Source organism: Pteropus alecto, unplaced genomic scaffold, assembly GCF_000325575.1.
Source record: "Pteropus alecto unplaced genomic scaffold, ASM32557v1 scaffold86, whole genome shotgun sequence".
NCBI classification, from domain to species: Eukaryota; Metazoa; Chordata; class Mammalia; order Chiroptera; family Pteropodidae; genus Pteropus; species Pteropus alecto.
In genome coordinates, this window is record NW_006442109.1 from 12,132,434 (window position 1) to 12,149,235 (window position 16,802).

The 16,802-nt window shown below is 40.4% G+C and overlaps 1 protein-coding gene and 1 pseudogene across 1 annotated transcript in view; one reads left to right on the forward strand and one right to left on the reverse strand.

The window, feature by feature from the left end:
• Positions 1-16,802, reverse strand: part of TLN2 (talin 2) — a 397,436-nt gene that overhangs the window by 115,921 nt on the left and 264,713 nt on the right. Inside the window, exons 21-28 of the mRNA XM_025038744.1 lie at positions 16,154-16,321; positions 14,655-14,949; positions 11,717-11,883; positions 9,745-9,873; positions 8,550-8,663; positions 6,522-6,635; positions 3,931-4,065; positions 1,930-2,058 (exon numbers count right to left, since the gene is read on the reverse strand). Of these exons, the coding sequence (XP_024894512.1) occupies positions 1,930-2,058; positions 3,931-4,065; positions 6,522-6,635; positions 8,550-8,663; positions 9,745-9,873; positions 11,717-11,883; positions 14,655-14,949; positions 16,154-16,321 (1,251 nt within the window). The remainder of the gene's footprint in view (positions 1-1,929; positions 2,059-3,930; positions 4,066-6,521; positions 6,636-8,549; positions 8,664-9,744; positions 9,874-11,716; positions 11,884-14,654; positions 14,950-16,153; positions 16,322-16,802) is intronic.
• On the forward strand, positions 13,381-13,499 carry LOC112469755 (annotated as a pseudogene).

Here is a 16,802-nt window from a genome sequence, read left to right on the forward strand (position 1 = left end):
GTTCACACCACTGCCCTCTGCTCCCTTCCCTCAACTGCCGGCTACAAGGGATGGGGTGAATTACTGAATCTCTACAAGCCTCGGCTTCTTGAGATTGTAATACCAAGCTCAGGTTTTCAGAGAATTAATGTATATACTCAAGAAATGTTAGCTATTAGTATTATGCCTTTAGAAGCTAATTTAGAAAGTCTGCGACAAATTCTTAGCGAGAATAAATTATGCCTTGGCAGGAAGTGGGCGGACATCCAGCTGTACCACCTTCCTGGCCTGTGAGACCATTAACATTGTTCAGTTTGATCATTATACTTTGAGGAGCTCTAACCAGAAGGATATGCAATAGAAATAGAGGTTTGGAGTGTGCAAATGAGATTATGAAAATGGGCAAAGTGCTTGCTTCTCACGAACAGGACGTCATCTTGCTTTGTAAAATGAATAAATAATTCAGAGAATAAAGTCAGTAAAGGCCTAAGGTATAGATAATTACTTGATTACTAGATGAGGACAACATTTTGGAGAACTTCTAGGCATACTGCAAGCACAGAAAGACATCAGGGAATGTGTGTGCTCTTTAATCCTGCAGCATGTTTTGCAAGAGAGGCAGTGCCTTCAAATAAAAAATAGAGCCTGGTCCATTCTAGCCAACAATATGTTACAACACAGTACACACATTCTATCAGGGCAAACAATTTCTTTAAAACTTTCTTGGTGTTTCTTGTATTCTAACTGATCAGTTGTTTTATGCAAAGGCAGAATTCATGTCACATAAGACTCTCCTGGTCTCTCTAGAGTAAAGGACTTTGCAAAGGGATAGATAGCTGGACCACATTGCAAAACTGCTAGCCCCAGAGCCAAGCTTGGCTTTATTAGCTGGGTGACTCTAGTTAAGTGACTTAACCTCTCTGAGCCTGATTTAACACATATTTTCTGAGTGCTTATCATATACCAGGCATTGTTCTATGGTAAATTAGATGTTCCTCGAGTCCTATATATTCTGAAAGTCTTTAGTTCATCCAAAGAGCAGCAGTAGTTAAGAGGTCGCTTTCAATGTGAGTGATCAAGAGCATGGGTTTTGGACTCTTATGAATCTGGATTCAAACCTTGGTTCTGCCACTAACTGGCATGTAAACATTGCACAGAATAGTGAAAACCTCTGCATCTGTTTTCTCAGCTGTTAAAACGAGATTAACAGAACTTGCTCATTAAGGTACCTGTCAGGATAAATTTTGTCTATGTGTGCATACAGTGCTTAATAAATGGTGGTATTCTATTAGCAATGTTCGGTAATGTGGGAAAGGAAGTACATATAAATGAGAAGGATTGGTAAAACTTTAGCTGAGAAAACTCTGACATAAGCATTGGAAAGTATCATAACATAACTGTTCTTCCCAGTGCTTTGTACTGGGAAGTAAACATTTTTTTAAAAAACATGATTGTTGGGAAAATCTCCTGTATTTATTTTTATAACCTCACTGCCACCTATTTCATAGATAAAATATCTGAGAGGAGATATGGGACTTGTCCACAGCTAGTTGATGATACAAGATAGATCTAGAAGGCAAAACTCCTAGTTCCAGACCTAGTTCTTCAGCTGCACTGGGCATTCTTTACAGAAAAAGGCCACAGGGTTAGGACACTGGCCTCAAATACTAGCATGTGTCTCGTTGATGAAAAAGAGGGGTGAATATTACTAGACACCCGATGATCCCATGCCAAAGCCCAGGAAGGCACACACAGAACCCTCACCAGAGGCCTCCTTAGGGCAATCTCTATCTTAATGCGGTTCTAAAGAAATGTGGCTATTCTAAGGCTTTGCATTCAAAATGTTTGATATTCAGGCACACTAACCCCAAAACAAACAAACAAAAACAACCACCTAAATGTGACACTAAAATGCAATATTCCACTTGCTAGCTGGTTCTACCATCTTACCGTTTCCCCCGGAAGTGGTTTCAGCTGACTCTCCACGGCAGCCATCTTGGCATCTTGCAGTTCATTCTTGAGTGTCTGCACAGTACTCAGAGCTGAATCGATTTCCATAGGACCACAGGCTTCGTGGGCCTGTCAAAAGAGTGGGGAATATGTGTACACATTCTGCTTGGGAAAAATGTTCCTAGTTCTTTGCAACATATGAAACACCTTTCTAGATGTACACAATGAGCCTCTAACTCTGGAAGCAAGTCATAATCTTAGTCCTAACTTCCTTAAATAATAAATTATGTATGTCTCATAACTGGATATACTTAGTTTCCATGAAGCTATTTTTATCTGAAATGCATTTGCCTCTCAGACTAAGAGGACCCTGTTCACTGTATCTGGGTTCTAGAGACAGGGCACCCAGCACAGCATATGTGCACATAGGGGCTTGAAAAACATGTGGTGAGTAAAAAATGAAGAAAGGAAGGAGTGAACGAATGAATCTAGGACTCTAGGACCAAATCTTTTATCCACCTTATTGGTTCCCTTTACCAATTTCTAGATTATAAACCATTTTCCTTCCAAGCTGAAAATTACTATAGGTATTTTCCTTAGTAATTTGCTTTAAGAAAACTTCATTTTCTTGATCATTTAAAGTACTGTTCTCCAAATATTTTGATCACGCACCTCTATTACACATGTTAATAAATTATATACATGCGTAATTATGGATCAGTATATTAAGTATTGGAAAATCTTAATTTCATTCCCTTTTTTAGGTAATAGTAACAACAGCAGCAGTAAATACTAATTGATGGATTTCTATGAGCCAATATTACATGGGGAGGAAATCGAGGCACAGAGAATAAATTAACTTGCCCAGGTCACAAAATCAGTCAACAGCAAGGCCAACATTTGAATATAGGTAGTCTGATTCTAGAACCAATACTCTTAACCCTTATACTATGTAAAAAATAAAATACTTGAAAGATCTTGGTATCTTTCTGTACCCAATAGACAGTCTTGCTTGAGTCCCTCTTTGAGGTTCACTGCTCCAGGGCAGTCATCTGAGGTGGCTTTGTATCTGAGACTCACTAAGGAAACGGGTTAAAATGCAGACATTTGGGTTCTATGACCAGAGATTCTGATTTGGTTGTGCAGAGGCCCAGGAGCCCGCATTCTAAGTGCCCCCAGGTGACTCCAGTACAGATGGTCCTTAAACCTCTTTGAGAAACATAGCTCAAAGTACTTTTTATTGGAGATAATCTAAAGCTCTGGATATTTTCTTTGGTGATGTAGCACTATTCATAGTAAGAATTAAAATCAGCTTCTATCCTTCCTTTGCTCATGGATGAGACCGGCTATTTCTATAAAGGGATTGCTACAATGAGAAAAAATGAATTCATGCCAGAACATCTTGCTAATGCCACATCAAACAGTGCAGTAATGAGGCTTTCTGGTAATTAATAAGTTCCAGAGACAAACTCATTAACCCCTTATTCTGTTCAATTGAGGATCTTGTTAAGGTGATTGTTCTCATTTAAGATGTGAAAAACTTTCAGGGCAAAAAATATAATATAAATGACCACCTGAGATAGATTTGCTTCACAAAAATTTGTTTTTAAGTTCACAAAATGATAGCTGAAAGATATGATCGATCACTTACTTTGGTCCACAATTTACCTGGCACGAAGGAACTGATGACTACCAGTCTCCCCTTATGAAAATAGACCCTTATTTGATCCAGGGTATGGGAGGAAGGGGAGGGTGCAAGCTAAAATAGTTTAACAAAAGTCATCTGCTACCAGAAGGTGATGAGGAAGTCTAGGAGATTGTGGCTAAAAGCAGTAAAAGCCAATGTATATGTAGGACATCTTTAATGGTCATGCAAAAGAAATGAACAAGTAATATGCCCAGCAGTGTCCAGGCCCTGGGCAGCATCAAGGTCACACCAGCAGTAAGGAATTAAAAGCACTATTCCCGATAAGCTAACTGCTGTGGCAAGGGTCCACTTGCCTTCTGTGAGGCGGTACGCAGCTCTGCCAAGCTGGTGGCAAGGTTCTTGGCACACTGGCTCAGCTGCATGGCTGCAGCTTGGTCGCTTACGGTGGGCACTGCAGCTTTGGCAGAGGACACCATCTTGCTTCCAGGCTGTAGAGAGATGAGCAGAAAGTAAGACAGCTCCTGGGCAGCAAGAGTGAGAGAGCAGACTCAAACGGCAAGGTCACATATCAGTCAGCACTTACTTTCCCTAAAACAAGGAATTCTAAAACCATCTACATTCCCTCTGCAAACTGCCACCCCAAATCAGATACTCTAGGGCAATACATTCTAGGAATGTTAAAAAAAAAAAAGATGTGTCATTGGGGAAGGGGCAAAAGTGGGACAGTAGCTTGAAATTCTCATTTAAAACAGATTTCAAAGAGGGTTTCTTATTAAATATGATTCTGTGTTTCTTAGAATAGCTCTTTAATGTATGTTTCAAATATATCCAATAGATTATTTAAAAAAAATATAGGCAGACAAAATGAAACAAATAAAATGACTTCTCACATCTTACTACCTAGGATAATTTCACCATGCATGAAATGTCTGCACATATGAATAAATGTTTTAAAAAATAAGATCGTACTATTAATTCTATTTTTTAAACTCCTTGTTTTACATATTCTTTTTAATAGCTATATAGTATTCCAGTGTATACGCCTGTTAATATTTCTCAATTCTATATTGTTGGGTATGGTTCTCATTTTTCCAATATGAAAAACACCTTTGTGGCTAAAATTTTGTACATGTTCATAATTTTTTTTGTGTATGAATTTTTCAAAGTAGAATTTGTGGAACAAAGAGTATATATATTTTTAAGGGTTTCAAAATACACGCTATATAACTGCTATTAGTAAAGCTGTAACACATTTAAGTGCCAGACCATAAACATTAAGGACAAAAGTTAATATTTTTACTATTTAAAGAATTCATGAGAACTTATAAGAAAAAGCAGCATGAGTGTAGAAAAATCATGAATAGACTATTTCACATAATAAAAACAAATAACTGAAACATGAAAAATGTTTAACAAACATTGAGAAAATCAAGGAAATGTAGAATCAAAAAATAAGAATTTTACCAGTTAAACTGGCAAAAACACGTATCTTTTTAAATGCTTTTTTTTCCAACTTAGAAAAAATGTATTAAAAAGTTCACTCCATAAACTGCTATTTGTAAATTTAGACTCATTTGACCTTCTGGCAGAGCAATTTTACAACAGGTATAAAGAAAGTTTAAAACGTAAAAACTTTGATCTGCCAATTCCATTTTTATTTATTTCTAATTCTGCCTTATTCTTGAAAAGATATGATATGTCTACGACAGGAAAATTAGAAAAAAAAAAAGAAAGTCAAAAGAAAAACCAGGGCAGGGACAGGGTGGCCCTTGGAACACATCTGTGCTGCTCTACCATCATATCCTACAATCTTGTTAGCAGTGGGGACAACACAATTGGCTCCAGGCCCTCCAACCACCTAAAGGAAAAGAGAAACACCTCGTCCAAGCCACAGTTCTCAATGTCTCAAAGATAAAAACAAGCTGCTCACAATCCTGTTTCCAGAAATTTACCCTAAGGAAATAATTCAAGAAGGGTAAAAAGACTTGAGCACACATAAAGACTTTTATGATATCACAGGTTGTTTATGATGGCAAATAATTGAAAACAACCTATATGTCCAATGATGGGAAGTTAAATAGTGAGTATAGTCATATGATAGAATGTTATTTAAAATCATTTTAAATTGAGATTCACAATGAATCTCAATTTAAAAAACTATAGACATACATATGTATGTGTGTGAGTATGTGTGTAGTTAAAATGAGAGGAGGTACATCAAACTTTTCATCTTCTATCTCTGTATGTTAGATATATGACACTTGAAAAATTAACCAAATAGATGTAATACTGGGTTCTGTAACTATGGTTCAACTAAATGGAGACAAGGGAGATAATTACCTAATCACCTGAACTGTTTTTAAGACATAGGTAGGAAGTTCTGAGAGATCTGATTACAAGAAGTATGTAAAAAGGGAGTTTTCCTACAACTTAATAACCTCATGTCATTTCATTTTCCTTAAAATGAATCTACTCCTCATCCACAAAGACTGACAATACTTATTAATTCTACAGTTGCCACAAGAAACCATCACATCTTTGGAGAAGATGTGTTCACCATTTCTTGTTTCCCAGGCCATGAATAATAGGATTAGCCACTCTGAAAACTAGCAGACCTAAGGCAGTACTAAGGACTAGGCTGTTTATCACAACTTGCAACTTATTACATGTTTTTTTCTGATAGAAGAAAAATAAAGATACTCCTGAGAAAAATGGATTATATGCCATCTCTTGGGGCAATTCCCCTGCATATTAGCACTCTGCTTTGCCAAGCTAAATCTATCTCTCTTGAAATTGCACCTATAAAGAGGAAGCCTTCAAGGTGTGCTTACTGCAAAGACTGCTATGGCTGTGGAATTCCTTAATTCCTCTCCTTAATGATAAAGGGCACCCCCTGCCCAGTGGGGAGTTCTGAATAAAATCAAGGTGAATGCTTCCTTGTTACCTGGAGGAAGTTCTGGCTGGAGATGATGAGAGCCAGCTGGGCGCTGAGGTCTTCTGCTTGGGCTTGACTCCCTCTGACCCCCTGGACCAGCTGAGGTATGTGATCAGCCACTGCCTACAGGAAGCAAGGAAATTAAATTGAGCACACCTAGCATGAATTACCAAAACAGGGTGGAAAATGACCCAATGATGTTTTTTGGCTGTGCTATCACTCCTGGGAATGCCTGTCCCAGACTTTGGATTTGTACAGCCCTTTTTGCCAGCTAGGTCCTTATCAACACTGAATCCTAACAAAAGAACCTCTGACTTCCCTTCTCCCACACGTGCTCTACCTACCCTGTTGTCCCAAAGATCCCAATACATTCATCACAAGACGAGTCTCCATAATGAGGCCTTAAAAGAATGTCCCTAGTTCCAACTCACACCACCCTGGCTCATTAGGGTTGAAACCTTAGAATCAAAGAATCTATACAATTCACCGGTGAAGAAACTTGAGTCTTGTGGTCCCCTGGTCAGAAGAAAAGTGAGCAAAGTACTCAACTACCAGCATATTCCGGCACTTCGATTTCTTACTTTGCAGGCATACATTCTGTCAGCTTTCATGTCACCATGGCTCCTCTTCCTGTTCTAAGTAGCCCTTTCCATTTTTCAAACTGGAAAACCCAGGGTAGAGGAGGGAGGTGCAGTGGATGTCACTGCTTATGAAGGTACCAAGTGCATCCCGCCCTGGTGTCACTTTTTTCAGGAGCCCACTCCAACAAAGATTAAAAAAAATATTTCCCCTGAGATTTTTCTCAGGACTTCTGGCTCCAGGAATTTGGTTCCCTTCCCCTCTCCCACCTCATAACTAGTAATGCTCTCATTTCCCAACAGTGATACCCACAGGCTGAGCATCTTTGGTCTCTTCACAGAGGTGGTGAAGGGGATTCATACTGTAGTATTTTCCTAGACACAAGAAGCATTTGCTCTCTGAGAAGGGAAAATGCTATTTTTCTACTCTTGCTGGCCGCTGAATTGAAGCCTGAATAGTAAACAAACTCCCCTCCACCAGGGGCTGGCTCTCTGAAAGACCCCTTCTTTATGCTTACGGTTCTGAGGATGGGGCCCTCCTGCACTGCTGAGGCCTTTGTACTAGAGCACACTCGGTCCTAGACATGGGGGCTGACCTCAGAGAACCCGGAATCAGGACTTGGAGGGCCCGGGGTGGTTCCCCTCGGAAGTAAAGCTATTTCTGAAGTAGAAGTGGCAACACCCCTCACATGTGAATCATTTCACAGAGGAGATTTGAAAAAGGAGAGGGCAGTTAGCACTCAGTACCCAGGCACAATCCAATATGCCTCTCTGGCCAGCTCCCACTGCTAACTGCAAACACTTTCAGGAGACCTGAGTCAAGACATATTGCTAACACACGGGCGATGGCTACGCAATTAGATTTTGTGTCTGGCACCATTCAGGGGTCTCCTTGGAGAGTCAACTCCCTGGGTCCTCAGAGAAGGCAACAAGGGTGTTCACTGTGCCCTTTGGCTGCAACATGGCATCAAGGCCCAGGTCTCAGAAGAATAAATAGGTAACAATAGAAAGCGCCAAAGCACATCGTCACTGAAGCCAGATAGGATGAAATAAATCCTTGAGGTGCAATCAGTGTAAAGCAGGAAATCAACCTTGCTACGATGAGTATAGACTGACTGCGACGGCCCATGTCACAAAGGGAGACAAGCACTCTGGAAATTCAATGCTTCATTACTATTTCAGAGCCTGAAAATGGCCTGGTCATTGATCCTCTTAGATTCAGTCTCTCGAAAAGAATCTAGACAAAAGAAAAAAAATCACGCTCTCTCTCCACATAGGCCATCCACTTAACAGACAAAAACCAGATGTACGTGTGTGTGTACACCTGGAACATAGGAGCCGGAACAAACTGGATTAGGGGCCTGGATGATCGGTCTTAACCAAATCACCAGGGCACTTGGCGTTCTAATGCTATCAGGGTTATTGACAGCAGACCTGGCTCTGGCAGCAGGATCCTCACCTTGCAGCTCTGAACCAGCTGTTGCTGGGCTGCAGGGTTCTTGTTGGACACGGCCGCGTTCTGGGAGGCGGCGATGGTCTGCGTGGCTGCAGCTGCAGCCTGCTTAGCTGCAACCTGGAGAGGAGAGGGAGAGGTGATTTGAATGTGCCAACATATACACACGCACATTTATATATGTGTCTTCCATTAAAGTGTTGGCATTGGATAGCTGCACGCGTAAGAAAGGGAATTCCAGGCACAGGCTCTGCCTTTTAAATGCCATTGATGATCCTGACCTAACAGTGCCCTGTTATCTTCATTTGGTTTACATTCCCTGGGACAAGTGATAAGCATGCTTGAAAGGTCAAGTTCCATTGTTCATTTGTCTTTCTCAAAAAGACAAGGGACAATTCCAAGATGGTGATGGTAATGATAAGCAGCACCAAGTCTAAATGTGTTAGGAAAAAAAAAAATTTCTCCCACAGCAGCACGGGCTGCTCTCTGGGTCAAGCACAATGTTGGTGCTCATGACTGTTCTCTAGCAACCCCAGGGAAGCCACGGTTCAGAAAGGCCCAGACTTTCCCACAGGAGTCCTTGTGTTTACACTCTCATGTTCTTCCAGGAGTTAGGAGGCCAGTTTTCCTCCAGAATCCTGCAGACTACACACGGAGGGATTACACCCTAGAAAGGCAGCTTCTCAGCCTCTAGTTATCCAAATTTTAGTGTCAGTCTCCTGCGTACATTTGTGAGACAGATTTATTTTCTTACACAGTTTGCACCAAACTTTTTATTTTCTATTGGGAGACCTGAAAGAATCATTGCCTCCAACAAAATATACACATTTTTAGCTAAAGGTCCTTCCTGAATGTAGACATCCTGTAAAGCCAGGGGAAAAAAAAAATCCTGGGTCCTCCTGAAAGAATATTTGATTTCTATTTAGCAATGCCAAACTCAGAAAACATTTTGGCTTTCTGAAACCATGAACTGAAGCAATTTTTCAGATTGTGTCAAGGTGCCTAAATCATTGAACCTAAATGTATAATGTATGTAAACCAACATTTCGAATGATGCTTAGTATCTAAACCATTAAACTATATCGTTAATCTTGATTTAGCTTCCTTTACATTATAAGGCTTTTCCTTATTAATCTGATTATTCTTTCCAGGAACTCTTTGCATCTAAAATGAGCATCACAAAATCAGCCTCTTTACTGACCTCCAATCGATTGACAATTTTTTTCTTAATAGCATTCTGGGCAGCAGCGTTGGTTGCCACGCGGAGACCTTCCGCAGCTTCTCTCAGTCTTTGCTGCTGGTCCTCATTCTCAGGGTTGGCTGCAGCACCCTGAGAAGGTGAAAATAAAGATTTCAAGAGGTTCAGGGGGCAGCATGCCACAGACACTGAACGCATAGCTTGAATTTTACTTTTTCCTGGTAATTCAAAGTATCTGGAAGAGAGAGCCAAATGTGTCAAGCAATATCTTTATGATAAATATGCTTCCTCTCAACAACAAAAAATATCTACTAGATGTTTCAAAACTGTACTGCTAAGCAGTAGAAATTCGATGGTAATAATTAAACACATGAGATCATAGCCTTGGCTGTCCATACAAATTAACTTGTGGTCAGAAATCCATGATTTAAAAGACGGTAAGATAAATATCCCTCTGCTCATCTCTCTCAGAATTTTATGTTGATTGGTATGACAGACACATGTCACTGGTGAAAGATTCTCCTGTCTGAGGAACACCATACATGTAGAAACAAAAGTGTATACATCGGTCCTGGCTTGGTCCTGGTTATGTGATGGTTGGCTTGTTCTTTTTGAATTTTAATTTCCTCATCTGTAAAATAAGGGATGAGATTTTTCACTAAGGTTCTAGCCAATAATTTTTGTGAACATGAGAGTTTGCTTGAAATAGCTTTGTTTAGACTTAGAAGGGGTAAAAAAGAAATTAGTAAAAACCATTAAAAAATTTAACTACTATACAAAACTCTAATGTGTATTTTTGCTAAAAGAGATGGTTAAGAGGCAGAGCTTCTTGGCTGAAACAGAGATAAGGGGACAAAGGAAGTTTAGACCCTTCCCCTCAAGTTTCTCTTCAGCCCTACCTGCAATGTATCTGGAAGAACTCTCAGTCCCTCAAGTAATACAATGGTGAGTCAACAAAGGTGGTCTACATGGCTCACTGCATGTCACAATACATTCTAAGTGAAGTAATTTACATACTTGGTTGAGATAAGCTACTATTCTGTTGGAGGCCTGGGAGACAGGATAAGATGTGGGGATGTTTAATGAATCTTAAATGCAAAGAAGTACATTAAACATGTTACCTATAGGGTATGAAGTTGAAGGTGATTTTTGTTTTCTTATTTACAGTTTTCTGCATTTTCTAATTCCACAGGAAACACATGCTAATTGCATAATAAAAACAACATAGGAAAATATAGCCTTATCCATTTTAAACAGTTCTCACCTAGAGGTAGGCATCAGAATCTCCTGTGGAATGTACACACACACATACACATACGTGAACACAGTCCCACCAGAGACCTCGTGGATCAGGGTCTCTGGGGGTGGAATGGAGGCATGTGTGCTTTAGTATGTTTCACAGGGAGCTCTGAAAGAGTCCCAAGTGAAGAATCACAGGCTTTTAGAAGCATCATGACATATGACACAGCTGTCAAAAAGCACAAAACAGACCCTTAACTATTCAAACTCTTCTATAATATTAAATTGCTACTGGGATTTGAAGAACAGTGAATCAGGAAGTGCTCTACTATGTAAAATCTTGATAAAGAGTTTCGTTGAGAATTCAAAAGGAGGGCCAAGTAACATTAAGGCTGCAGGAAGCAAACAGGTGTAAGTTAATTTACTGCTGAAAATCTCAATTTTAGATGAAGCACCATTTTCAATAATGCCAGTGGTGATTACTCAGTTGAGAAAGAGCACTCACTAAGCAGATACTTTGTTACCCATGGCTGAGTCGACACCTAAACGGCTCCATCCACATCTTCCACGACCTTCTCCTTTCCCACTTGAACAAGGTGAAACATTACAACACCACATAGGTTTTAAACAGACAAAACTGCACACTTGGCTTGACCATTCTCTATCTTGAAGTTACCTTCTAAATCCTAGCTTTTGCTAATGTTCACCTTTCAGTTGGACAAATCCAATGTAATACCTTTGCAGCTTCCACCATGCGAGCCGTAGAGTCAGCCAAGAGTTTTGCTGCTGCCAGGAGCTTCTTTGAATTCTCCATGTCAATTTCAGCTTCTGCATCTGACCTCATGGCACTGACGAGGTCTGAGGTGGCCTGGGCCAGGACCCGGGCCTGGCGCACCATTTCACCTAGAGGGTGGGATTGAGGATGTGGTCAGTTTGTCTGCTTTCTGAAGTGCTAGTGAAACCTCAGGAGTCATCAGTCTCGTCTCTACTCTGACAAGAAGGATGGAGAGAAGCAAGCCCCCGCGCTCTATTCCTAGGCAATGCAGTCAAATTAGATTCAGAAATGAAAATACCCCCTGTGGCTGCCAGGACTGCAGGCCCCAAACACATCCAATTGGAATCTTTAAACAACCAAAGAGGAGCTTTTTATAAAGAGAAGGCAGGAAGAAAATTATGTGGTTTTACGATGTGCATTTATCTTTAGTAAATACTTAAATAGAAAATATTAATTACCTCACGTCAAGAACTTCTTACAAAAAAGCTCCTATAATAAATTCTTAGAGTAATGTGTATCGAAAAAATTATTTTTAAATTTTGAATTAATTCACATGCTACCTAACACCAGATAAGTAATATCACATAATCTGTTTGTGTCATTTGGCTTTTACTAATAAAAAGCATAGACCCTACTTTCACACTCAAATGCTTGGTCCAATTTTCCCTATCCATTTTATCTTTGCTCACCCTATTCTTCTCAATACTGGTTTTGATATTATTAGTAATGGTTTGATTATATTATACCTGTGATTTTATTTAAATCTATTTCAAGTTCCTTTTGGAAGTGGGAGGGGTATAAGAGTCAACATTAAAAACAAAGCTACCGAAATGTAAGGGACTTCTTCCTTTCCTAAAGGTCATTTGAGAAGAATGCTGAAGAACTGTACATTTAGGGTAAGAGAAGCTTTCAGGAAAATCGAAATGTGCTACATTCAAGGTATCCCGGATTGGATTCTGGGAGAGTAAAAGGACATCAGTGGAAAAACTGGTGTAATCTGAACAACGTTTGTTGTTTGGCTAACGGGACATACCAATGCTAATCTTCCAGTTCTGGCAAATGTGCCATGGATTATGAAGACGTTAAAAATGTGGGAAACTGGGAAGGGCAGACGACAACTCTGTATGGTTTCACAAGTCTTCTGTAAGTCTATAAGTGTTCCAAAAGACAAGTTTTACTAAAAAACAAAAACAAAAGAATAACAAAAAGATCTAAATGTGTGGAGCACTGCTATCTTCTTAAATCATGTAAAAAGGACACAGAAAAGCATAAGGTAATTTTCTTTAAAAAATACTTGTTATAAGGTATTGCTCTGTACTGAAGAGGAAGTTAAAAAAAAAAAAAACAGCTCTCACAAACTACTGGCGGGGTTGCACATTGTGGGACCTTTCTGGAGAGAACTTTCTTAGAAACATTTAAAATAAAAAATATATACAGCTATTGGCTCAGCAATTCCATTGATAGGAACTTACTCTACATATACTTTCAAAAGTAAAAAAAAAAAAAAAAAATTAAGATATTTTTATTTTGCTTACTGAAGCATGCTTTTTGTAAGAGCAAAACAAATTAATAAACCAAAAAAAAATGGAAACCACTTGAATGTCCATTAAAAAATAACTGGTCGAGTCTACGGCCTTGCCACCCTGAACGTGCCCAATCTCATCTGATCTCAGAAGCTAAGCAGGGTCGGGCCTGGTTGGTACTTGGATGGGAGACCCCTTAGGAATACCAGATGCAGTAGGCGTTTAAAAGAGAGAGAGAAAAAAAAAAGATAACTGGTCGAGTAAATTATGGTATATACTATGCTGCCATTAAAAAGATTATTGGGTAGGTCAACATTAAAAATAGTCAAAAATATATTAAGTGAAAACAGTTGTAAAAGTCTGTATAACACAATTCCATTTATATATTTTAAAAAAGAGGGTGTTACACACATATACATGACTGTAGAAAGATCGAAAATTTTTGGACAGATAAAACAGACATTGCACAGAAGTTGTTAAGTGGTCAGTTCTGGAGACTTAGGTGGGATAGAGATGAGCTGGGTCTGGGGACACATACTTTGCAACTAATAGACTGAAAAATTATATTGTATATATTTTTAAATTTTATGCATATGATGATGCTTGACATTTAATAAAAACCTTACTGGTTGGAGACAGACTGCCCCTCGTGGGCTCACCAGTTCTTAAGAGATAGCAAAGGGTCCAGAGCCAGGAGCATGTCTTTGATATGGAAACTAACCAGTCCTAAGCCATACCTCCTCCAAGCGGCCAGGAGGCAACATTCCTCTGCCTTAATCATCCCAGAGTCAGGTACCAGGCAACTAGGGACTGCCCCGATAGTGTGGAGCCTGTTGAAATTACTCCAACTGGCCAATCCTGAACTGTTCATTTTGCCCTGCCTTGCCCTGCCTTGCCTTGCCCATGGAAACCTGAATGAAGGCTATGGCCTAAACTCTCCCCTCAATCCTTTCTTCTGTGACCTGACCAAAACCTGACACTTCCCCTTGTGACCTTGAGTGGCATGTGGTGATTCCCTCTCTGAGACCTGTGAGTATAATAAACTTCTTTCCAAGACCCATTCTTGCTTCCTCCTGTGGCTGTACTGACTTACTATGTCACATTCAACATAGATATTCGTAAAATAAAAGGCATTTACTGTGAACTTAAATTATATATATAAAAAAATCCTAGTTAACTTTTAAATCTTTAAATGCTGCTGTGGATGGACATGTTATGAGTCTTCCATCCTTTTACCAGCCTGAGAGAGATAGTATCTGAATGAGGGCGATGAGAACTCGCCCTTGACAGGCACCCAGGCAGCCGTCACCTTTCTTACCATCGTCACCCTCTGGGAACCCCGGAATGGCCCACCCACCCCCAGCCTAGCCCCTCACCAGCATCGCCCATGGAGCTGAAGATGCTCTCGGTGACACACATGATGGTGTCAGTGGCCTGGTCGTAGCGGCCGATGGGCTCGCCTCGGCTGGCAAACTGTCGCACATGCTGCAGGAGATCGTGCAGGGCCTGGCTGACCACACTGGCTGCTGCGCTGACCTGCTTCAGGAGCTCGCTGTCATCAGTGGCTGCCTGGCAGGCGCGGACGCAGTTCTCCACCGAGCGGTCTACGAGCTTCCCTGCTTCGATCAGCTGCTCCTGGCACACAGGGGAGCTGATGGTGGGGCTCACCACCTGAAGAGAGACAGGAGCAGATCTAGGTCAACTCTTGGTCCTCAGTGTGTGCTAGTATTTCTACCACATCGACTTCCTGCTCTGGGTCTCTGTTCCTTACTTATAGGACCAGGAATTAAACTAAGCCATCACTGTGGTTTCTCATACTTCATTATTTCACTTCGTCTTTGTGATTTTTAGATGTCTGCTAATTTTACCTTCATTAGTGATATGTAACAGTCTATACCACTGACTATTTCTACAGAGAGAAATTTCCAGTATTTTACCAATTATATCTCCTCATTTTAGAAACCCTCTGGAATCTTCTGAGCTAGGATAACAAGACCATCTAAAAGAATTTTCTTTGATCAGAGACATTTGGAACTCTGCTTCACGGTACTTAAATAAACGGGGATTCTGTCAGTTATTTGTGGACACGAGGAGGGTAAAACAAGGAAAGCAGGAGGGAGACCATCCAGTACACCTTCGACTGATGCTGCAAATCCTACCACAGCATAAGAAACACCAGGCTGAGCCAGGTCACAGGTCTGCACAACATGTTCTGGCATGAAGTTGAGAAACGAACACCTCTCATCTGATGCATCATCTCGGTGAAGACACGCATGGAGTAGAAAGGGTATTTGAAGTCAGTCAGGCCCGTGTTAAAAACTCAGTTCTGCCACTTACAATTTCTGCGGCCTTAAGCTACTTCTAATGCCTCCGTTTCCTCTTCAGCAAACCGGGGTGATGGTGATTAATGAGGTGGAGTATGACACATAGTACACACCCTAACTGGCAACGATGACCCTGATCCTCATTACCCTCACTCTAACACTGTGTGGTGAAGAAAGGGCCCTCATAAACTCTGAGGGTTATTTCTGAACCCATTTATAATGCTGACTATACAAGAATCTTTTGTATGCATGTGTAAATAAGACATATTGACAAGTCCAAAGGGGAGATACAATGATAGTCATGAAGAAATGGCAATTAGACACAGAAAAGTATCACTGCCTGAGGACTTGAGCAAAGAACAAATGATAAAAGTAGAATTGGGCAGTTTATGCTAAACTCCTATCACATCACCAAAAAAAGAAACACCTGAAGCAAGCTCTTTGTCTCAGACGATTTTAACGAATTCTTCTCTGGCTTCGCCCCAATGACTAGAGGCAGGTAAGGGCAGGTGACACTCTGCAGAAAAAGCCAGGGGCCCCAGCTGGCTTACCTTGGCACAGGCCACAAGCTGGGAGGTGGAGAGGGCGCACTGGGTGGCAGCGGCGATCACTCTGTTCTGCAGGACTGTGTCTGCAGCCACCTGGGCGACGTTCTTTGCCTTTAGTACCAGCATGGCGGCAGCATTGGCAACAGCTTTGGCCAGGCTCATTAAAACATCCTAAGAAAAATAAAAAAAACAAACTAATCATTTGCTTTTTTTTCTAATTATCCTTCACAGCCTGAAAATGTGGTGTCTACTTGACCATTCTATTGTTCTCTTTGACCTTTTTCCTTCAGTACTTGAGAATAATTTTTTCCATTTATTTTCCTGAAGTGTCAACTTATCTTTTGAGCTAACTAAGGAAGGAGACTCACATCTTAACAACTTAGCCTCCTGTACATTAAGTAGCATAGGTTTAAATCTAAAATAGGCTAATTTGAGGAAATAGTTTTTACTTTAATCACTGATTCACATTCATGCACTTATCCAATACCGAGAGTCCTGACCATGTCTCTTGAATGTGGTTGATATGGTGGATCAGAAGAAGCTGAAAATGTATCCAGATACCACAAATACTATGCAAGTTATGGCCCACTACGACTTGAAAATTTATCTTTTGGTTTTCTACTTTGCACAAGGACCCAAATGATCACCGCAA